The sequence below is a fragment of the Labeo rohita genome, chromosome 4 (assembly GCF_022985175.1).
Source record: "Labeo rohita strain BAU-BD-2019 chromosome 4, IGBB_LRoh.1.0, whole genome shotgun sequence".
Taxonomy (NCBI): Eukaryota; Metazoa; Chordata; class Actinopteri; order Cypriniformes; family Cyprinidae; genus Labeo; species Labeo rohita.
Window position 1 is genome coordinate 29,549,332 of NC_066872.1, and position 25,642 is coordinate 29,574,973.

The 25,642-nt window shown below is 37.1% G+C and overlaps 1 protein-coding gene across 19 annotated transcripts in view; it reads right to left on the reverse strand.

The window, feature by feature from the left end:
• The window catches only part of cacna1c (calcium channel, voltage-dependent, L type, alpha 1C subunit), a 154,057-nt gene that overhangs the window by 84,892 nt on the left and 43,523 nt on the right, over positions 1-25,642 (reverse strand). For all 19 annotated transcript variants that reach the window (XM_051107814.1, XM_051107804.1, XM_051107807.1 and 16 more), the window contains exons 2-3: positions 14,681-15,023; positions 10,158-10,263 (exon numbers count right to left, since the gene is read on the reverse strand). In XM_051107814.1, the coding sequence (XP_050963771.1) occupies positions 10,158-10,263; positions 14,681-15,023 (449 nt within the window). The remainder of the gene's footprint in view (positions 1-10,157; positions 10,264-14,680; positions 15,024-25,642) is intronic.

Below are 25,642 nucleotides of genomic sequence, written 5' to 3' on the forward strand. Positions count from 1 at the left end.
GCGTGAGAGAAACAGAGCGATTTTTCTCGCTCGTCCTCAATCTGAAATCCCAGAGCTGTGTGAGTGAGTGAGTGAGTGTAGGACACGCTCGTGTTCGTGGTGCCGTTCACTTCCCTTTCTTGTTTCTTTAGGACACACTGTACCAGGTTGCGTGCCGACGGATTTCGGGCACGCCGCTGATGATGTCGCCGTTCTGCTGGCCGCAGGACAAGCCGATCAATGCAGTCGATATGATTTCATATGATCTGAATGTTTAATAAACAGCAGTCTGACGCAGGTGGGCGTTTAGTCACATGCTGTTACGGTACTGTGTTCAGGCTGATAAAATGCCTCCCACTGCTCCCATAATGCTTCGGTGTCTTTGTGTTTGGCATTAAATATGCATCTGCAGAGGAAACTCGCATAACACAAAGCGCATTTATGATTTACTATTCATTTATGCCCATTTAAGGGTCATAACTGTGAGGAGGTAAATGAGGGTGAGGGAGATAGGGGTTAGATGAGGGGGTTTTCAGGGGGTTGTTTAGCAACTTTCCATTGTTTAAAAAAAATTAACACTTACAATGGAAGTGAACGGGGAAGATTTCTGAGAAATTTAAATGCAAAATAGTGAAGTTTCTAATTTTATAAAATATAATTTATAATTTACATTTGTGAATTGTTTAAGTTGTTTAAATCATCATTTGTACAGATGTTTTACAGTTTATGGCATTGCCATGATGAAAAATCATTTAACATAAACTCTTTGAATTGGCCCCATTCACAAGTGAAAATAATTTTAGTGAGTTATTCAATTACAAATGTGACACTGGACCACAAAATCAGTCATAAGGGTCAATTTTTCTGAAATTGAGATTTATACATCATCTGCAAGCTGAATACATGAGCTTTCCAAAAAATCAACATATTGAGAAAATCGCCTTTAAAGTTGTCCTAATTAAGTTATTAGCTATGCATATTTCTAATCAAAAATAAGTTTTGATATATTTATGGTAGGAAATTTACAAAATATATTAATGGAACATGATCTTTACTTAATTTCCCAATGATTTTTGGCATAAAAGAAAAATCAATCATTTTGACCCATACAAAGTATTTTTGGCTATTGCTACAAATATAAAACATGTAACCACCTTGCATGTGTAGCATAAACATTTCCCGGACCGCAGAGAATGACTCCATATTCCAGTAACATGCAGTCATCCATGGTTTTAAACGTAGCCACTTTGTACGCTATGTCTGATCTAAAAATACTCCCAAAAGTCCATATATATACACTTGCACAAAACTTCACAGAACATCTTCAGTAAGCCTAACATCAGCATGTAGCGACAGATCATATAAAGCAGGAACATCTGAAGCTGAGTTAATACATCTGCTTGACTAAAATAACATTTTTTCACATTCCACTCAAAATGTCACATTTGTGGTGAGATTACAATTCAAGCACATGTCTTTTTTGCACTTTTCTTTATGAAATCAGCATACTTTTTTCAAGTCCAAAATTGACCATAAATGCACATCCTGACACAAACCAGTTATATATACAACAACCATGGAAGCAAAAGATCAAATGCTTATTACTGAAGTAACACAGCCCACACACATACACAGGCATAAATCAAACTTCCTCTCATGCACACACACTGTGCAACATGCAATAAACATCTGCTGCATTTGCCACGTGTGGCCCCTATGCAACTGATGCACTGTCTCTCAAACACATCTTTTCGAAATTGACTAGTCGCGGATCATCTAATGGGAACACTCTGCCCCTCGCAGACATTCAACAAATAAACGTCACATCACAGGGATGTGTCAAATCAAGCAGTTTTTAAAGCATCAATGCTGTATATAATAAAACCTCACTAATTGTTTGGTCGGTAGTTGGACAACTTTTCATCCATCCAGTCTGTTTCTAATCCAAATATTCTCCATATTTGAAAGAGGTGTATTTCAGATCTTCTAAGAGTGAGAAAGTCTACAAAGCTTTGTCGTAATCATTTTAGAATGAACAGAAATGAGTCAGACAGAGATTTTGTTTGCTCAATATCACAAAATTATACAACAAAATGAACAAAAAAGGGATTATGCTGTACTTCAACACCTTCCCAGAGAAAAACTGACTCAGAAGAAAGCAATTTACACAGTACTGCATTTGGCTAAACGTTTATTTTCTTGTTAAAATGCAACTTGTATCAATTATGGAAAAAAATGTAGATTTGTTGTGACATCAGCAAAGTTGAGCTGAACTGAAACACCTCTGATTTGTTTAGTAGGACGCTACCTTAACCCCACCTTCCTAAACAAACGCACACAGAGGACAGAGTTGTGCACAGCTTTAAATGTCAGCAAAGATCTCCTATGAAGGGGTGAGAATGTAAAACAGAAACAGGGGAAAACAGAGACGGATACTGAAGATGCGCATGGATTTAATCTTGGCAACCAAGTGACCTTGCCATGGATCACCAAACAATAAAGGTACAACAGGTGGTAAAGATGAACAAATAGATGGGATACTGCTCAAATATTTACACACACAGAGCAGACACCTCGCTAGATGTCACATTCTTTCATTACCACAGTATCAAAGTGCCATGTGATTAGATAAAACGATACAAAGATAAATAGAGCGACAGAACGACAGAAAAACTCATACACGACTAGATTTTTCATGTTTTTTGAAAGAAGTCTCTTCTGCTCACCGAAGTTACATTTATTTGATCCAAAGTACAGCAAAACAGCACAATTTTGAAATATTTTTACTATTTTAAATAACGATTTTAAATTTAAGAAGAAATTTGTGATTTCAAAGCTGAATTTTTAGCATTACACCAGCCACATGAAAAAAAAAAAATCATTCTAATATTCAGATTTGCTGCTCAAAAACATTTATTATTAATATTATGTTGAAAACAGTGGAGTAGAATTTTATAGAAATCTTTTGTAACATTATAAATGTCTTTATCATCACTTTTGATCAATTTAAAGCATCCCTGCTAAATAAAAGTATTAATTTCTATAATTTCTTTCCCCCCAATAAACGCTGATCTTTGGATCTTTCTATTCATCAAATAATCCTGGAAAAAAAAAAATGACGCAACTGTTTTAAAAATTGATAATAATAATAATAACAATAATAATAATGAATGTTTCTTGGAGAGCAAATCAGCATAATTAAAATGGTTTCTGAAGGATCATGTGACACTGAAGACTGCAGTAAAGATGCTAAAAATTCAGCTTTAATTTTACAATTTTACATTTTAAAATATGTTCAGATAGAAAACAGTTATTCTAAATAGTAAAAATATTTCAAAATGTTACTGTTTTCGCTGTACTTGGTGAGCAGAAGAGACTTCTTTAAAAAAAAAAAAAACATAACAAATCTTACTGTTCAAAAACTTTTGACTGGTAGTGTCTGTCATTCTATTTTTCCATACTGTATATCACAATATTGTTCTAGATAGATAGATAGATAGATAGAGAAGAAAACATGAGGGATAAATGTCAAATTCTTTCATTAACACTAACAAAATGCCATGTGATCACATGGAACAACAGAACGACAGAATGACAGATAGAACGATAGAATGACAGAATGATAGAATGATAAATAGATGCTCTTTTTCTCTCTCTCAGAAAAAAGAAAAGATGAGGGATAAAAGAAAGAGAGAAATAGTTCTGAGCTCTTTAACAATGACCTCATCTAGTGGAGTGGAAATTTCCTGGTAGGCATGGTGACAGCAGCAGCAGAACTGAGAACATTCAGCAAGATGAGAGAGACCGAGAGAAACGGACCCCAACTCACTGACACACAGCATCACAGTAAAGATCATTCTCCTTTAACTCTCTCTCTCTGTCCCTCTCTCTCTCTCACACATACACACACATTCACAGCAGATGAAAACACAACTTCATACATCTCCGTGGTGTCACAGAGAGCACATAACTGAGATATACTTGTGTCGCTCTGACCAGGTTTAAGCAACACTAGGCTGTAGTGTTCAGTGGAGCAGATAGAGGGCGCTATGGAAAGTGAGAGTGAAGGAGAGAGAAAGAAATGTATGTGGGTCACTCTCTGCACTAGTGATGTTTTTAGCTGCCTTAAAATACTGCACCGTCCCCACAGAGCTCTGACCCTTTCCCACTCACTCCACACACACCTTTACCACACACACACACACACTACACCTTACACACAGATATCTCTTACACGCTCACCATGGCACATCTTTATGGCACAGCCTCACTCTAGCGGGTAAGGGAGGGGTGCACATGTGTTGTGTGGGTTGTGCAGCAAGGAGAGAATGGATCTTGTCTAAATATGATGTTTGTGGAGATGAAATGGGCAGAATGTGAACTGGCCGGTCGCCAGAGTCTCAGCGACAGCCGTTTTCTCACAGCGCTCTAAAAATAAAAACGCCTTTATTTCAGATTGCACCAATCAGACATATCCTGCTTGATACAATCATATTTATACACATACATACTCAATATATGCATTTACCTATTAAACACATATAGTTCCTTCAGTCACGACGCACTTTGCAGACTCTGCAATGGACTACTATAAATATTTTATTTAACTGTAATACATTGAATATGAATACCTTTATTGTCATTTGTCCAAACGAAATCTCTAATTTCCAACACCAAAGTTCATTTATTTGAGTGTTTTATACTTACTATGCATGTAGTTTTATAACATCATATCAATAATTGTACTTGCAAATTGCATTTGTTAAAAGGTTTTATATTAGAATTAGGTTACATATATAGCACTGTAAACCAATTAATCGTGATTAATCGCATCCAAAATAAAAGTTTCTGTTTACATAATATATGTGTGTGTACTATTTATTATGTATATATGAATACACACATGTATTTTGAAAAATTTAAATGTATTTACATGTATATTTATACTCGTATAATTTATACTATACAAAAATATATTTAATATATAAACATTTTTCTTAAAAATATACATGTCTGTGTATTTGTATACATAATAAATACAGTACACAGTAAATTATTAATTACATTTTCTCATAATTTTTTTTATAATTTACTCACCCTCATGTCCGTCCAAACCTGTATGAGTTTCTTCCTTATGTTGAACACAAAAGAAGATATTTTGAAGAATGATGGTAATCAAATTGTTGATGGTCCCCATTGACATCCATAGAATTTCCCCACTATGGAAATCAATGGGGACCAACAAATGTTTTGTTCTTCATAATTCTTCAGAATATTTTTTTGTGTGTTCAACATAAGAAAGAAACATATACAGGTTTGGAAAGACATGAGGGTGAGTAAATGATGACAAAATTTTCATTTTTGGATGACTATTCCTTTACTCCTTTCAAAGGAGTACAACTCTTTTTGGAAATGCTACATTTTTAAACTCAGCTTTAAAGTGCCGACACTACACGCATACAGTACATTAAGATGGATGTCTTTTGCCGTTGCGTCACATTTCACACTGTTTTATAGCGTCCCACTACGAGTGTTGCATTTTTAAGACGGCATGTCAAGTTAAAAATAGTCTGTCTTTTACGCGTCTTGAGACTCCTGCATTCTGTTCCATTCTGTTGCGCTCAATCTAGCTAACACTTCTTATATAAACACTCCTTAAGGAACACGTCTAGTCAGGGTCAGTTAAGCCCAGCTTAACTGTACAGGTTTTCAATTAGTCGGCTACTAGTTAAAGCAACCCACAGACTAATGAAGCTTCTTGTATGGAATAAATGCAGATGCAAAAAGTGTTAACAGATTTCTGGATTGTTTATGCCTAATAAATACTGGTGTGAAGCTCCTTCTTAATTAACAATGTTTTTTAACCAGCTTCCTTTCAGATTTGATGTCTGGCTGCTGCTGAGTTTCTGTCAGACGCTGCTCCACAGGTGTCTGCTCACAGAAGTGGTGTGAAAGCAACTCCTCCTTGTTGGACAATGTCAAACCCCACAAACGCAGCTTGACCAGTAACTTAGGGTCTGAGATTTATGTGCTAGACCTGCTGTACTTGTCGAATCTGTAATCGTTATAATGAGGAGAGGGAGCTTCATATCACTAACCGTGGAAGGGAGCAACAGATAAGTGGATAGTTAACGAAGAGTTCTTTGTCTCCGAGTGAATGCACCTTCTGCTCTGCAGGTTGGCTGCATAGTTACTGTGTTACCACGGTAGCTGTGCATTTTACCATCACCAAGGATACCATATCCATGACAACCTCTACCCATCAAAAGATTCCGTTCATAGCCCATAAGCAGAGGGGTGTACGTATCAAATGAAGGAGACCGTGCTTGTGTCACTATAACCTGCCTATAGTAAGCTTGGTTCTTGGGGTAAAAATCCATTTTAGTGTTTAATTACTGATTTTCCACAAACAACTACATTACCCATAATACCAAGGACAGCTAGATTCACCAATGAGAGAAGTCACTGTTACCATGGAAATGATGATTGCAGTAAAAGCCCACTCCCATTAAGCATTGCAAATGACACAATCAAGTCAATAAAAGCCCATTCCCATGAGGCATTGCAAATGGCGTAATTGAGTCAGTAAAAGCCCACTCCCATGAAGCATCGTACTTGAGTCTTCTTACGTGTTCCAACAACTATACTATACATAACTTGTATATACTAATAAACCTAAAATATATTGCATTTTATATACATTTAATTAAGAGTTTGTAATGATCATCAAAAATGATTCATCTCAGAGCTTGCTGGTTTGATTCAAATCATTTTTTTAAATACCTATGGAGAAAACAAATGGGGAAAAATACTCGCAGAACCGATAATACCGCTGCAAATGTGACCGCAATCACTGCTCGGACGTGAGCTACGTACCCCTAAAAGCGTGGACACGCACTTTCATTCACGCATTTACAGGTTTTCATTGTGTTCTTCGCTGGGAAAAGACATAATGCGGCTTCAGATCTCAGAGCTGATGTGGATGGATTAGTGTTGCTCAGGCTACAGCATGAATCTCTGAGAGGTCTGAGAACTCCTTCCACAGCCAAACATCCAGATTACCCACACACTCCATCGTTCTGCATTCATCCAGGCTGAATATACTGTACATTGAGCACTGAAGCACACAGGCTGTTCTTAAGCTTACAGAGCTCCGATCTCTCTATTCTAGATCCAGCATCTGCACTTCAAATTCATAAGTTAGAAAATGCAACTGCACCTCACAAAAGTTGAGAGCTATTTAATCATTCACACAACAGATCACTATCATCTTCATCAACCATGTCATCATTACAACCACTATCACCAACATAACGTCATAACCACAATCATCATCAGCAGAACCACCACTATCAGTGTTGATCTCCATCATCACTATCATTACCGCCATTAGCATATGGTCACCGCCATTACACTACCATCATCACATTACCACCACCATCACATAACCTCTATCACTCACCATGACTGTAACTAACATTATCATTCTCGCTATTAGATCACATCATAACCACCATAATCATGTTCATCCTCACCACTACATAACCACTATCAATCACCATCACAACCAGTATCATCCATTACATCATCATAGCATAACTACCACCACCATTATCACTGTTACTATCATTGCCATAATTACGCCACTTATTTCCAATCATTGTCACAACCAGTATTATCCTTACCATTACCATCACAACAATAACTACCACCACCATCAACATTATCACCGCTACTATCCTTGCAATAAACACCACTACCATCATTCTCAATCATTGTCATAACCAGTATTATCCTTACCATTACTATCACCGTCATAACCATAACTACCACCACAATCACAATTTATAACTGTTACTATCATTACTATAATCACTGCCAAAATCATTTCCAATCACTGTCACAACCAGTATTATCCTCACATTACCATCAGTCACAGCCATAACCTTCCCACCATTACAGTCATTATTCTCACTGTAACTAACATTGTCATAATCATCATCATCACCACTATCATTACTACATTACCATTACAACCATCTTCATCCTCACCACTAACTACATCATAATTATCACAACATTCACATAGCATCCATCACCATTACCATCATCATCACCATCACCATTACAACCACAACAATTCCCTCTACCGCTATCACCTGCATCATCACTACCAGTATTATCCTCACCATTACCATCACAATCGTAACCATTTCCACCATTACCGTCATTATCCTCACTGTAACATTGCCATAATCATCATCACCACCATTACTACCACAACCATCACAACCATCTTTATCCTCACCACTAACACCATCACATATCTACCATCACTATTATCATCATCATCATCATAATCATCATCATCACAATGTTACCATCACATTATCACCAGTCACATAAAATTCATCACCATTACCATCATCACCATTACAACCACAACTACTCCACCACTGCTTTCACCACCATCATCACTACTAGTCACCGCCAGTATTATTCTCACCAATACCATCTCCGTCCTCACTGTAACTAACACTGCCATTATCATTATCATCACAACCATCATTACTATAATAACCATCACAACCATCCTCACCACTACCATCATCATCACATCCACATCACCATTATCATCAACGTCACGAGTTTACCATCACATTATCACAACAATCACATGGCATCCATCACCATTACCATCATCATCAGTGATCACCATTATAACCATAACTATCCCCACCACTGCTATCACCACCATCACTACCAGTCACTGCCAGTATTATCCTCACCATTACCATCTCTAGCTCGGTTTCCATCCGAAGTTGCGAATTTAACTTGGAATATCACATAAAACATTTACAAATAAGCACCGTTTCCAACCAACGAGTCAATAAAAACAAAATCAACACTTCCTAAAAAACTTGTACTAAAAATCACTAAGAAAAGTAGGATAAGTCACTGAATATATTAATTTGCATATATAATAAATTACTTGTGCCTCAGAGCAAGCAGACAAAACACAGCACACATTTCAGAGGTTGATGTCTGATGTTTGGGAACGGAACGCAGTCATGTAAGACAGTTCTGGGAGACAAATCTAAAAAAAAAAAAAACTGATGACAGACCTTGTTTGGGCATTTCAGAATGACCATAACAACATTTCAGATGCTGTGCAACAAGATCACTCACTGGTTAGTCAGGTTATCCCGCCCCATAGTGCAAAGTCACATTACTTTTTTGATGCGCATGAAGAAATTTATTCGGCAAACGCATTTCCATTTCCCATTATTCACATTAAAGACGTGTTCACACCAAGGACGATAACTATAAAGATAACGATAAAGAAATAGTTCTAAAATTCATTCTAAATATTAAAGAATAGTAGAGTGATTTTTCCCAGCTAATGACTGATATAAACATTGACACTGCTACTATCATTGCTATAATCATCACCAACATCATTACTATAACATAACCATCACAATCCTCTTTACCTACACCACTAACACCATCATCACCTGCTGTCACAGTTATCAACATCACAACATTACCATCATCTTCTTCCTCTTTCTTTATTTATAAAGCATTATTTAACAGTCGATTTATTTAAAAGTGCTTTATATTTTTAGAGCCATATGCAAAAATAAATCACAACAATAAAAACATAATCAAAAAAGCAATAAGCTGACCTTAAAGTTTTGGCTCATATAGCTGAAGTAATTCCATAACATCAAAGCATTACCATCATCATCACACCACAGCCATAACCATCCCCACCACAAACCATTCACCATCAAACACCATTACAAACCAGTATTATCCTCACCATTACATCACTGTCACCGTCCGCACTGCCACTATAATTGCCACAATCACATCACATAACCATCACCATTATCATCACCATCACAACCAACATCATCCTCACCATTACCATAATCACATTACCACCACCATCATCACCAATATCACATAACATCCATCACTATTACAATCATAATCATCCTCATCACTACGGCCATCGCCATATTCATCAGTCCTCCCATCAGCAGCAGCACACCACAAACATTATAATTACAGTCTTAATTCCATAATGATCATCATCATTATCATCACTCTCAAATCAGCATCATCATGCTCATTTCTGACTTTGTGCTGTGAAGCTGAGAGTCTCTTACCAGGTTTGAGTTGGTAGCGTTGGAATCGTCCTCGGGGAAAGGGATGTAGACAGCTAAGGCCACACAATTTGCAAAAATAGTCATCAAAATTATGATTTCAAACGGTCTGAGGAGTCAGTGTTAAGGAAAATGCCATAAAGCAAGAGAAAAGTACACACATACATACAGTAGAGTACATTTTAAGTTTTAATCAGGGTGTGAAGTGCAGATCCTCTCTAGTCTTTTTTTTCTCTACTTTTTTATTTTTCATTCCTGTTAATAGCAAGGCCAAGCTCTTCAAAAACCTGGCCTTCATCAAGACAACGATCTTCACCCCCCTCCCATTTTCCCTTCCCTCTCTTCCTCTCCGCTCCTCTCCTCCTTCTCTTTTTTCACTGGCCAAATTGTTTGTTTGGCTTTCAGTTCTGCTGGAATCGCAATCAAACTGTGTCATCATTTGTTACAGGAATGGATTTCTCCGAGATGGGTGTTGAGTCGCATGGCACGTGTCCTGAGGAGAAACAGATGTGTTCTTGTTTTTCTGGATGTTTCTCTTGTATCTGCTGTCTGGGCCTTGAGTTATGGCTCTCTGGGGTTAGTTCAGAATTACAGAGCCATAGACCCCATAACCCGTTTAGATAAACATGCTTGTAGATCAGTAGTTCGGGTCCCAGAGGGAGTAAAAACAGACCGTTGCAGGCAGACCCAAACTAAGTTTTATCTTTAAAGGTCTTACGAGGTTATAAATAACACGTCTATATATGAAACCGGCTTGACTGTGCATTAACGTGAACAAGTGTGACCGAATGCGTGTTTGGAGGAGGGGTCAATATGTGTGTGCATTTGTGTGTGCGTGTGGGAGGGGTGAATATTTGTGTGTGTGTGTGTGTGTGTGTGTGTGTGTGTGTGTGTGTGTGTGTGTGTGTGTGTGTGTGTGTGTGTGTGTGTGTGTGTGCGTGGACCTGTTCAGCCTGTTGAGAGGAGCTGTTGGCATGGCAACACAGCCAAAGACAGGAGAGATGGGCTCTGGAGTCTCTGGAGATACAGATCCAGTCAAGTGTGCGCAAGACCGAAGACACATACGGACAGAACCCGACAAAAGAGAAACTTTTATAAAATATCCCACCGAGATTAATGAAGGAAAATATTTCTCGGTCTCCGCAGTTCAGGCATTCCCTCATGCCGCTTTGTGAAATTATGGGGAAATCTTTGATGATGTGATCAGTTCTTGGCTGAAGCTGTGAATGGGAGCTGGATCTCCTATTTCCTGATGAATGAAGCATTTTACTCAACCAATCAATCCTCATTACCATATTTTCCTGGTCAGGGGCCTATCGCTGTCTCTTGTGGGCAGAAACGATTACATAAAACCGTGAGAGAGAGGGAGGGGAAAAAAGAGAAGAAGGGGGAAAAGGACAGGGGAACACACCGTCCTACAGTCTCCTGTAAAAATGCATTTGAGGGGTGCACTTGAATGACTCATCAAAGCTCAACTCGATTTAACCCTTTGTGGAATTAGATGTACTGTAAGAGGGATTCACATATGATGAGCCTTATACTCTATTACAAACACAAGCAAAAGGAACCACAGAAGCTGCATCTGAAGTAGCATAACAACCACAAAAAATTGCATTTACAACTGTAATGCAGCAAAACGGGATTTAACGAATAACGTTTTTTTAAGGACTTTTTGGAGAGCTTCTATATTTTGTACTGCTTCATGCAACCACAAAAAGATGCCATAACACATCAGTCAAGCACACTGTAATACTAACAAACGGATCATAAAACAATTAATAACCACACCTATTTAGAAGCACTGCTGCGAATCAAAGATGAAAATAACACACTTATGGCCTGTAATCAATAATCTACGACTTAGAGTGGAAGTTAAGCAGTCAGTCAAGTTTACATTATTTAGTAAACTGATTTCCACATTAATAAAAAAAAAAAAAAAAAATATATATATATATATATATATATATATATATATATATATAAAACATAGCTTTTGGATCAAGGGCACCATCATCTTGCAATACCACAGCACGTGACGCAATAATATAACAATATAGTAATATAAGCACTTCTTTACTTTTTGAATGCACACTTGTTTTGAAATAAAGGAAGATGAATTTAAAAGGACTGTTGAGCCCATAATAGGTGCAATTGCTTATGCATTTGAGCCGATACGGCAAGGAGACCAACAGTACTACCGTTATAGGTGCTGGTTTGGAAACAATATGTTTACGTGGATATTCGTCAAAACCATCAAAGCCATTCTGACATAATTTTGTGTGCATTTGCTCAAAAAGATGCAATAGAGAACTCGATTTGGTACTCACATGCCATCCATGCACACAGAAACGATCCATCACAGTGTACAAGTACCACATTGAAATCTCTTTAGTGCTATCTTGCACTTTAATGTTTAAACTAGAAAGACTTAAGAAATGTAAGAATGGCGAACTTTATTAGCATCCTGATTAGTAGTGTCCTGTTAAAAGCAGGTAAGCTAATTGTATTCGCAGGTGAACGTAAGATGTTACATACCATTACTAACATATGACATATCAATAAGATGCGCATACAATGTTTGGGATATCACGATGAAAGTTTGTGATGTAGTTTGATGTTGGATAGGGATGTAACAATATCAAAATTTCATGATACGATAATACTGCAATATGAAGTCCACGATGTGATATTTAAAAAAAAAAAAAAAAGACAAATGAAGAATTGTAAAAAAAAAAAAAAATTGGACATTTGAAAGTTCAATTATTCTATCTAATGCACTTTGAGAGTTCAAAATAACAGCTCCACTTAAGTCAGTTAACTGACTTTTAACGGACTCAAACCTCTTTTTATTTGTGATACTGTCTCAATCTAAATTACATTCACACTGGCGTGTTAGGAAGCTAAACAAATTAGATTATAAACATAATAATAACAACGACAACAACTACAGTAATAGCCAGATATTATAAAACAATAGCACTGCAAAGTAAATGAAAATGAATATTTCATAGGTATATTATTTTTGCAATAATAATTTCTACACAGAGATATTTTAAATTTGGACAGCATTTAAACCACTCACTGCCAGCAATTCATACTGTACTTTTAATCTCTTATTTTGATGGAAACAGAATGAGAGCTTTTATTTTGAAGGAAAACTCCAGCTTTAGTGAAAACAGGCTTACAAAAACGAGCCTCACTACAAATCTAGTGAAATGCTGTAATCACCTGAAAATAAAGCGCCGTTGCGTTCCCAAACATGTGCTAGACTCATAGCACATGCAATAAATGAATTCACTGCATTCATTCACTGTAAACACAGATCTTCTGAGGTGCGGAAAACACTGGATCATGAGCTGATCGCCTCAACAATGTGTGAGCTTCACTTTGAAACTTTGACTTGATGAAGGGATTAGGCCATACTGCTCTTTCGGTTTTAGTTCGTTTGACAGATACTGTGCCAAAGCACACAACTGTAAAGACGTTTTATGTTAGAATGAGAAATTTAAATATATTTTAAGAACTACACTTTTTGCCCGGAAGACCTATCGTTTCATATCATCATGTGACCATGATAATATCGAGATAGTTTTGCTATTACGATATCACGATATTGATAATATCATTACATCCCTAAGGTTAGATATTCATCCAAATTTTGGTGAAAACCAAAAATATTTCTTTTAAAATAACATTTGTTTGTTAAAAAAAAAATACAGAAATGCTTATATTGCTTCACTGATGAAGTAAGCCAACCCTGTGACATCACACACTGTGGTATTTCAAGATTAATCGTGTTTGTTATATATTTTTTAATTAAAGTGGAGATCAGTTAAGTAATGAAAACTTTGTAAACTGACTGCTTCACTTCCACTTTGAAGTCAGAGCTCCTGTAATTTTAACACTGATTAATTAACATTCAGAAAACAACTGTATCTTCAGCTACCTGCTGAAGCAATTGTCACCAACTCACTATGAGATGTTTTTGGATGTCGCTTTGGGAGGAATGTGTCTGTGAATAATGTAAATGTACGAACTACAGATAAAAAACAAAGTAAATTCATAAATATTGTGTGCTCTTTAATATGATGGCAGTTTAAGACCCTGTATCTGGCTTGCCAGATTCATGTGCACTCTTTCAAATTAAATACGTGGTCAGTTAAGTTTTGGGTCAGTAAAATATAGATTTTTTTGAAAGAAATGAATACCATCTTTCAGCAAGGATGTATTCAATTGATCAAACGTGACAATTAAGATGTTTAACAAATCAGCATATTAGAATGATTTTTCAAGGATCATGTGACACTGAAAACTGAAGTAATGGATGAAAATCTAGTCCATATCACTACAGAACAATTTTTTTTTTTACAATATTAATTTCATAATATTACTGTTTTTATTGGAGTCTTGGTGAGCCAAAGAGACTTCTTTCAAAAACATAAAAAAACATTACTGACCCCAAACTTCTGAATAAAAGTGTATATACTGTATATATGCCAATCAGGTCTGAGTTCAGTAAAGGATACTTCCATTCCACGATATTGATGCACGCCCTGCGGATGGGGTTTTTTAGAGTGAGGCAGAGAAGGGCTCGAGGCGGGCGCGTGGAGGCAGTGCTGGCCTGTTTCTTGGGTTTGGTGTAGTGCTGGCGTTTGCGCTGCGTGGAGCTCGCAGTGGAGATCGGGGCTCCGGTGGTGCCCATCAGCTTGGCCTGCCGCGCCGCGTCGATGGCTGCCTGCCAGCTGAGGGGGGCGCCAGGGGTGGGAATGTGTTCAGGTGCAAGACCCAGCACCCCACCCCCGCCCCCGACACGCTCGTCCTCATTCAGACTGGGGACTGGAGCCAACGACGGACTGGAATAGTTGGAGCCTGTAGAGGAAGAGAAGGAGGAAGAGAAGGAGACGGTGAATGAGACGGTGAATGAGAAAGACGTTTACGTAGCGCAAACACATAAACGAAAGAGTCCTGTGCTGTTTTGTTCTGTATTAATACTTTTTTTGATGTCACATTTAAATAGATTTTTTCTTTATCATACCTCCAATTACTTGGCAAATTTTCTAACGCCTTTTAGGGTAGCTTTATTGTTTTACCCTTGTCCCAGACCCAGATTTTCAGTCATTTAGGGGAGTTTATTTTATAGAAGTCCATAGGGACAACAAAGCCCACAGCCAGATGGACAAGCAGTTATTAAAACAGTTTGTGTGCTTGTCACGTGTTGTACTTGTCCAATCAATGTTATTAAGCCTGTAAATATGCAAATGCGACCGTCAAATCCATCCACAAATGAGTTTACAAATGTACAGTGTGAAATCCCAAAGCCTGGCAACCCAAGATTAAACACCTCTGGTATTTATATGTAATAACTCCTGGGTAAACAATTTCAGGTGTGAAAAGCCAATCAATGTTTTGTTTTGAGACATTCCAATATAACCATACTGGCCAATTGCAATAGAGCATTCGTATTCTCTCACACTAAACATCACACATGGCAGCCCTGCAGGACCGTGTCTCATCTCCATCTGCAGTCCAATAGCGTAAAATCCAAAGAGAACCACCGTCAACCGTCCTACTGAAGTGTGTGTGTGTCAGGAATGAGAGACAGAGTGAGATCACAGTAGTAAACCACAGAACTACGAGTTTCTCCCATCCTGTACCCTCATTTTTCTCTCTCCCCTTCTGTTTCTAATAAATGGTTCAGCCCATTGAATAAGCCAAAGTCTGGATTAGTCTGAAATGTCATGTAAGAATGACATCAGTGCGTTTGTCTATGCTAATATATGTTCTCCTATCCCAGTTTAACATATTAAAGTTTTTTGTAGGGTGATACTGGGTATTGCTATTGGTGCAGGAATCACCTTTTATAAAGAAGAAAGTGCTTGGTTTTCGGTCATTAGGATTCAGGAAAGCATGTCTGAGAGCAAGAAGAGAACTGGAGAGTTGTTTTCTGTGTTATCTAACTCCTGTTAAATTACAGGAAGTCAAAGTGGGCTTTTCTCGATGACATGCGGACTCTCCTAAAGCACCATTTCTAATTACCGTAGTAAAGCCATGCTCTGGATAAAGGACTTTCAAAAAGAAGAATCTCAGTTACTCATTCTAAAGTACCCATAATGGATTCACTCTCTTGAGAGATACACTCAAACTCATTTTTTCTAATTGGGAGATAAGTTTGTGTTTTTATTGTCAGACACAAATGAACAGACATAAAAGCAGAAACAAAGAGAGCCACGCACATACATACTGGTTTCCTTTTTTGTGGCAACATTCAATAGGCGTAATGGTTTTTATTCTGTACAAACTGTATTTTCCATCGCCTTACCCTAAACATACCCCTCACACAAAACTTTCTGCTATTTTAGATTTTCAAAACACTTCATTCTATCCATCTTTTTCTTATCGTATAAGTGGGTGCGGCCATTTGTACATTTTATAGGTCTGGCTTCCGGTCTATTTTTAGCTGTACAAAACAGCTTGTTTTGCTGCTTGATATTGCAAACTGGTGTGCCTTACCATGTTCTTTTAAAGTATTATCTTAATTATGAACACACTGGTTTGTAGTGCAAACAGTTTTACCATTTACTGCAAGTTATTCTTCTTCTCGTTATTTCCCTATGGTGGCTAATGAACCGTCTCACCCATAGGCTTATTTCCACGTTAAAGAAAAAGGTGGATATGATTTATTTGTCTCAGCCTCAGACATCATGTCCACAGACCACTGGCTGAACGTCTGATGCATATGGCACACAAAAGTGGAAACACTAGGAGTTTTGAAGTCCAATTGGTTGAATTATACAGGTTTTCCAGGACTGCGAGTTGCATTTTTTAACATTTCGCCATGATGCCAAACCTCGTCACGAAAGAAGAAAGCTGTTGTGTTTACAACTGTGATGATAAGCGCTTATCAGGATCAACTAAATGCTGGACTTTCAAAAGTATGTGAAATATAATCAAGAGTTTTACACACCAGTCTGTTTTTAAGCCGACATTTGTATACCCCAAACGTGACGCAGCACAAAATGAAACGTGATTGGTTAATTTACCTGTCAATCATATGGCCTCTTTGGCGGGCCAAGGCGGCCAAGGTTTCCAGACCTTCTGCCTTCACTCTGAAGGTCTGACTACGCCAGACTAATGATTTATAAGCTTGTTTCCTCATGGGGACCAAAAAATGTCCCCACAAAGTCAAAATTTACTGGTATTACTATACTTGTGTGAATATTGGTCTTCATAATGTCAGGAATACACTAATAAAAATAAAATTGCTTCACGATGCCATAGATAAATGGATTTTAAAGCACCTTTATTTTTAAGAGTGTACACACACACACACACATACACAAACAAACACGCATACATAATCTTGTAAACTCGAGTTAAAGCAAAGACTAGGTGTCAAGGAAAATCACCAAATTTCAAATTCTGCATTCATTCACACAGATCAATTCTGCACCTCACTGAAATCTTTCTAAAGTTTGAGCCATCAGCTCTGACAGCCACTAAATCTGTTTCGTCTGGAATCCATATTGCTGATGGATGAAGTGAGATTCAATCACATTCTACAACTGCATCACCACAGACACCAGGGGATCCCCTTTCCCTCGGATCTAAGATCAGCAATGGGCTTCTCTTAGAGCTTTTGAATAGAGGGTCACTATAAAAGAGGAACATTCACATTGTATTTTAACTAGAAGCTTCAAACTAGTGAACACTATGATGGACATATAAAACACATAGTATGAACAAATGGATGACTGTAAAAAAATTGAAGTAAAAACTGCTTTATAAAGACAAAAAAAAAAAAAAAAAAAAAAAAAGTCTCTTGGAAACGTTTCATTGGAAAACATCCATTGGCATATCAGCCACTCTCAAATTATCTTATATCATTTGTAAGTAGCTGTTAGTAGTGAATGAGCAAAAACCAACCTGATCTCATGACAAAAAAAATACCTGTGGGAACTTTTTTGCAAAATGCGAAATACGCACCGCCATGTACGTTTCATGACATATTTGATGTGAAATGTCCACTGAGTGGTGCTAAAAGAGCATCAGTTTTTTCCCCCCGGAACAGATGAATGTATATATGTGGTACATTTTATGCGACATTGATTTTGTACGCGTCACCCCAGTCCTGACATGAAATGTCCATTGAGTGGTGCTATAACTCTAATGCCCCGTGATGTTTTAAAATAATGTACCATCTGTACTACACCCAAACGTACTGATAGTATGAACAAAAGTGAAAGTGATGTAAAAATGCAATCGCATACATGCCGTTTTTCTAACTGTCATCTTTTATCTCTTTCATTGTGAGTCATGTTTTTCACAGGATTCGTACCCAAGGATTCCGCATCCTAAGTCCAATTTCTGAGCCGGCTGAGCTACCGAGTAAGCTTGTTATGTCCGGAAAGCAAAACACATGGAGCTGTAATCATAACTGTGTATGAAAACAATTACTTGCTCGCTGTTTTACTGCCTCTAGTGTTCATTTCTGTTGGAAACTGCAGTGATATGTACTTATTTGTACGTATTTTACATCTTGCAAAAACGTTCCCACAGATACGTTTTCGTCATGAGATCAGGTAGGCAAAAACAGGCTGAAACAAATGGGGAGGGACTAAATGAGCTAGGGGAGGGGCTAATATATATTGAGAATGGGCTAACAGAGATTGGGCAGATGTTAACTATAGCTTGTTTCCAAAATATGTTGTATTTTAACCATATGCCACCATTTTCACTCCAGCAACTAAGCAAACACACACATACCTCAGCATGTGTTAATCTACTGCACTGCATGGATGAGTGTATTTTAACACCACAGTCACACACACTCTCTCACATACTGTTTTATGAGTCAGCATCACCATTCATATATTCATCTCACCACACAAAAACACACACACCCGTTCACTCTCTCTCTCAGCTGTACAGTAAGAGCATTTTCACTGCTGCTGCATCACAGCAGTGGATGATTTGACCACGAACGTACAAGGGAATAAAACATTACTGCTCTGATTGCTACTAGTTTTTCTGCTTTGGTTTCTTCTGCAGCCAGGCCGTTTTGTCACAACACTAGGATAAAGACACCTGTTAAACACTGTAAAGGAGGGTGTGACATAGTTTGGAGGTGTTGTTGAGAGTGTGATATTAGGTGTTCGACTGCGGCTTCTGCTTTCTGTAGTGACGTCTGCACAGCGTTTGCATACTTTATCAGAGATGAAGTGAATTAGATGCAATATTTGTCAAATACACAGACAATTGAGAAGGTTTTATGTAGCAACAGAAATACTTTTCATTCAATACTTTACGCACTTCCTAATACAGCGCCTGTAAGCATTACCAGAACACAAACTGCTGTCGTTATCAGTGAATCTGGCCAATCGTGAAACGGCTGTGTTGTCATCAGAGCTTGTGCAGCCACTCTAGGGAATCTGCATAGAATGAGCTAGCCAGCTGCTCTTGAAATGCTCTTGTTGTATTTTGATGGCATACAACACAGTGACATGGTGTCGGTGTCGTCTCATGTCAGACAAAACTTCTAACTGAAATGCTCTTCCTCAAGTCAAGCGCCAGTGCAGCACTCATAAAGTTGTACAAATCTAGTTTAGGGGGGTGTGGATAAGAGTGTGATATAGTTTGGAGGTGAGGTTAGAGGTGTGGCATTATCCTGTGCATTGTTTGGGGGTGTGGTAAAGAATATGATATTTTTTGGGGGTGTGGTTAAGGGTGGTTTGTATCAGTTCACATAGGACGTTCAAATATGCACACTTCCCTACTAAATGGTCAGCAAAAAACTATGAAAGCCTGCTTCCAACACTGAATAAAAAAAAAAAAAAAAATGTAAAAAAATTAAACTTGCAATTCTGAGAAATAGTCATAATTGCGAGATATTAAACGTTTTTTTCTCTAAATTGCATTTTTTTCTCAGAATTATGAGTTAATATCTTGCAATTCAGACTTCATAGCATGTAATTGTGAGATATCAACTCATATCAGTCTTTATTCCCCTCAGATTTGGACTTTATAACTTGCAACTGCGTGTTTGTGTCACCAGAATATTGCCAGAAAAAATTGTGAGAAAACAAGTCAGTATTGGGAGATGTAAACTTGCAATTGCAAAAAAAAAAGTTAGAATAGCCCAATCGCGGACCTGGGGGGAGAAGGGGAGGTCCCCCTCAGCAGAGATTGCGGTCTGTGGCCACCTAGATCAGCCCGAAAGGGCACTTTTGGCATCAGACCTCAAAGGGGCAGGGACTCGAGCCCCCGTGTACGCCACTGCTATACAGAACATACTTTTTTAATGATTACAAAATAATTACTTATTCAAAAGAAGTATCTACTCAGGCAGTATGCAATTTCGGATGAAGTCACGACATAGCCAGACTTCTGACTACAGACACAGCAAGTCTAAACCAACAATGCAGCTCATTCTGGCCAGACATTACTCAGTCAGCCAATGAGACATTTCTTACTGATTGTGGCGAATGAATAAAAACTAGAGTACAATGCAGAATATAAGCATGTTACCACAGACATAACTTCCAGTATCCAGTATCCAGTCAGTTTACTGTCTTTGTCATACGCTCTACACCCACACTCTGGATAATGTTTTTCTGTAAAGCACGCACACCACATAAAAGAAACAGTATATAACACAAGAAGGTGCAATTAGACAGTTTGTAATCACTAAAAACAATGAATCACATGCTGAAAAAAACATAAGACATTTGTCGCCATACACAGCTACTTCCGAACAGCCATTAGTGGAGAAAAATGCAAACTGACCCCTAGGCCTCTGTAAGCATTTTTACAATCTATTCAAAGATCAAGATTACAACCACTAATTATCCACATATTAGAGAAATATTTAATGGTGTGGCAGGAGTTAAGCCTAGAAAAACATTACTTGCAGAAAGATCCAAACACAGGAAGAGACACGGGACCCTGTGGACCCTAGAACTGACACACACACACACACACACACGCAAGAGTATTAATAACATCCTTTTTAAAATTCATCTGCAGAGATACAAGGCCAGAATAACCCAGATTCATAGGGAGAAAGTGATGAGGAGGTAACAGAAAGCAAGAGCGGGAGAGATGAAGTGACAGAGAGAGCGACAGACCTGTACGTGGCGGCGTCAACACATCTTGCAACGCATCTTGCTGAACTAAGTTTCCTTCATTCAGCTGAGACATGCTACACTATAAACACTGATATGCATATTCATGAAGGGCTGTTTGAAAACATAGAAAACAGAGAGAAAGGAAGTGGCACATGATGTTTCAGTATAAGTCAAGTTTTGGACCTGTTTGCCCCTGCTGGTAGATGCTTTAACTACAACATTCTTGGGGCAAAAGCATGTTTATTTATTGATGGCCATTCAGAAATTGTCATGAGTGTTACTTAGTATTACTTATAATGCTGTGCAACAATTAAACACGATTACACATACAGTACATATTTAGAAAATATTTACATGCATATATTTTTATTGATATAATTAATATTACATATAAATATTTTTAATACATAAAAAAAATCTTAAAAATGTGTATTTGTATATACGTAATAAATATACACAGTACACACACATATATTATGTAAAAAAAACTTTTATTTTGGATGCAATTAATCGTGATTAATTGCGATTAATCGTTGCACAGCACTAATTACTTCTAAACTATTATAGTAATAATTCATATTTTGAATTAGCTTTTTATATTTTTAGGTTTTAGATTTTCAGTTTAGATTTCAGTAATTGTTATATTTAGTCTTTTTTTTTTTTAAATATTCTGTTTAATATTTAATAGTTTATTTCTGTTCGAGTAGCTCATCTTAAATCTTAAATTTTATTTTGGTTACTTGCCAAAGCAACATTTCTAATATTCATTTAAGTTTTGAAGTTTAAGTTTTCCATTAAATATTTAATTCTAAATGTATTTTAATTAACAGTCAATTTTTAAAATTGTTTTAATGCTAATGAACAATAACAACACTAGCTGCCATTTATTATGACAATTAAAAAAAAAAAAAAAACACATGAAACAAACAAAAAAAGTGCAATTATATTAAAGCTGTTTAATAAAGTGTGAAATGGACTGATTTTCCCCTGTTTGCTGCCTTTGACGTCACGCCTCATGATAGTCGCTATAGTGAAGGGTATGTAATTTCCCTACGGCTCCAGAATGATCAGTCACATGACATTTATGGTTCTGCCGATTGACTTGAAAAAAGAGAATGGAGGTCAAGTACTTCGACGTAAGTCCTGTGCCAGCCGGGAAACCAGCACTGAGGTTAAGTGAAAAAAATATAAATAATTTTAATGTATAAAAACATAAAAATGCGGAACAAAGCCTTTTATAGTGAGGTTGAGCTGGGCATCATAAAAGTTTCATTTTGACTTTATGTGTGCTAGGTTAATATGGTACTGAGTCATTGCTCGATGATGTCACACACGCAGCAGTGAGCTGTAAAGCACGAAATGCTCGCGGTTCATGACTCAGCAGGGAATTGTGGGAAATGGAGTCGTAAGTTGACGACGCTCTGAAGCCACAAAGCTAAAATAAATAAATCAGTGAGAAAAGACCCAACTACTAGAAGAAAATTAACCAATGACAGGATAATGATGGTGAGATACACACAGGTCTTTGGCCACCTCGATTTTCTGTCCCTCTCTATCACACACACACACACACACACACACACACACACACACACAAAGATCAAAGAATAAGACAGTGAGTGTTTTGCTAGAGAAAGACACTGCATGGCTTGTATTAGGATGCCGTGTGTGTGTGTGTGTGTGTGTGTGTGTGTGGTGTGAGTGGGCGGGGCACGCTGAAGGTGTCATCCATTACCATCTGTTCAATTACATCACTGTTATCAAAGCCAGCCAATCAGATCAAGCTGCTCAGTCATGCTTCACTGGTCCCTCAGCCATAGCACACACATACACACCTAAACATGACCAAAACCTTAATAAAGCAGGGCGCCAACACCAACACAATGTTTACATGCCCTAGGATGTGTTCTCACATAATTAGCCGTCATTCAGCATTAACACACAAACGCACACCTGAGGCAATCTGACACACACAGTCACACACCTGAGACGTAGCCTACACACGCTGATACACCTGAGACATAGACACATACACAAGCACATCTGAGACATTTATACACACACCGTTATTTTTGAAATACTCACACATACCTACACCCCTGAGATACCAACACACAAATACACACACACACACACACACACACACCAGGGACAGTAAAACAGTGGTGCACAGCAGCAACAAAGCTATTCAGCCTCTGAAAATCAACTGACTGAGATGTTAAACTATATACATAAATAAATAAACAAAATTATTATCATTATTATGATATAATTAGGCATTATTATTAGTTGGAAGTTGTTATATTGTATTATATTATATTATATTATATTATAATTTTCAATTCATTAGACAGTGTCATAGAGAAAAAGAAAAAAAACAACAACCAAACCCATCATTATTTTTCTCCTGTTATTTAGTGTTCAGTTCAGTAAATTGAATCATTTTATCCTGAACCGACAAAATTCAGAAATCTGTTTAAGTAAAAAAAAAATTAAAAGCACACTTCACATCAACAACTTGATTTTAGGTATCATTCATGTCTGTATAGCAAATTTATATAAATAAATTTAATGAATGAATGAATAAATAAATAAATTGTTAAAATATATAATATAATATAATATAATATAATATGGTCTAGGAAAATTTTATGCATTTTTTTTTTCAATTTATTTGTCAAATTGTAATGGTCAAATAAATGTTGCTGTCTCATTTTGCTCTTTCATCAACAAAATAATATGGTCAAGTAAATAGTTCAGAAAAACAAATGTAATTTTTACATGAAAAAGTTAGCTGATAATTAAAAAAATATATAAACAAAATATCAACATGCGCTGATATCAACATTATACAATTTAGTAAAACCAGCTAAACTTTTCTAACACTGGTGTTCCCATCATGTACTGGGTTATGATTAATTCAGTTTGATTGTTTTTTTTCTTTTTTTTTTCTTTTTTGTTTTTTTTGTTGTTGTTGTTGTTGTTGTTTTTGCTGTTTTCCAGCTGCATTTACAAAGTTTTATCATAGCTTTTGTTGTTTGGTTTAGTAACTTACGATTTTGTTACATCTGGAGTTCATTTTCTACTCAGAATGACACATTCATTATAAAAACAATCCACAGAATGTTGGTGTATTGTGTATTGTGCACCAGGTATTGAATATTGAGTATTATTGAGCATCATGTATTATGTAGATACTTAGATATTTCTGAGTAAGACAAACATTGCAAAAGCATGGTTTAAATCAGTGCTATATTGAGTAAAATCAAAGTAACACTCAAAAAACACTCAGACTTATACTGGCCAAGCTAAAGTTACTTATTGTCTTCATTAAATTTGTGAAACTTGTTTTACTCAACAATAACAAGTAAATTGTACAGGGCAGTAACAGGAAAATTGACATAAAATTGTTAGGAAAACTGTATGAAGTAAATTCTACAAGTAATGTGTGTGTGTGTGTGTGTGTGTGAAGTCCCCACAATTCACAAAAACAAACGTGTGTGTGTGTAGCTAAGTAAACATGTTTGTAAGTGGTAGTGGCTAGGTTCCAGCTAACAAATAGCTCTATTATCAGTTGTACTCTGAACTCATCAGTTTTAACACCAACCTCTCAATGTTGCACTAACAGACCTTAAAGAATATATGAAGAGTTCGGATGCAAAAGCCTCTAAATCCATCTGACATTTTTCTTTACAATTAGCATTTCTTTCTGGCTACTTTGTATAGGTTCCCATGTAAGTACTGGTACTTCTGATTGGGCTGAGGCTGGAATTTAGCGAGTTTGAAGTAAAAGTATTTGATGGACGTATAATATGTGTCAGGAGCATTCACTCACTATCATTATCTCATTTTTGACCGAGATGGCTTTTAGCTGGTTTTGCACCTGACTCTTCATATACAGCACTGTGTCCTAACCATGCTGCTCCAAATTATATATCAGACATAAAACATGTTCTGATCAGCTATAATTGCGTCGTGTTGTATAGCCTTTCTGCTTTTAGTACGAGCAGGCAAATTACTCATCGCTGGAAACTAGTCGTGCCGTGTCTAGTTAGGTCACATTCTCCCGAAGTACTGCTCAAGGCTTTCACTAAAAACAGCAACAAGTATAACAAGCATTCATTTAAATAGTTCCATTTCTTACACTGGGTTTACTGGGATGAGGTTAAACAAGGTATTTGCACTACAATGAGTGTGGTTATATAAGCAAACATCTAACTCCTCCTTCCCTTTCTCTTTCTTGCTTGGTGTTATGTTTTCTATTCTTTCCATCCGTTCTCAATGTCCTGAAACAAGACTGCTCACAAACATTTAGACTACAGGACCAGGAGATAAGGTCACAGTCCAGTTATTTTAAGAAACAGA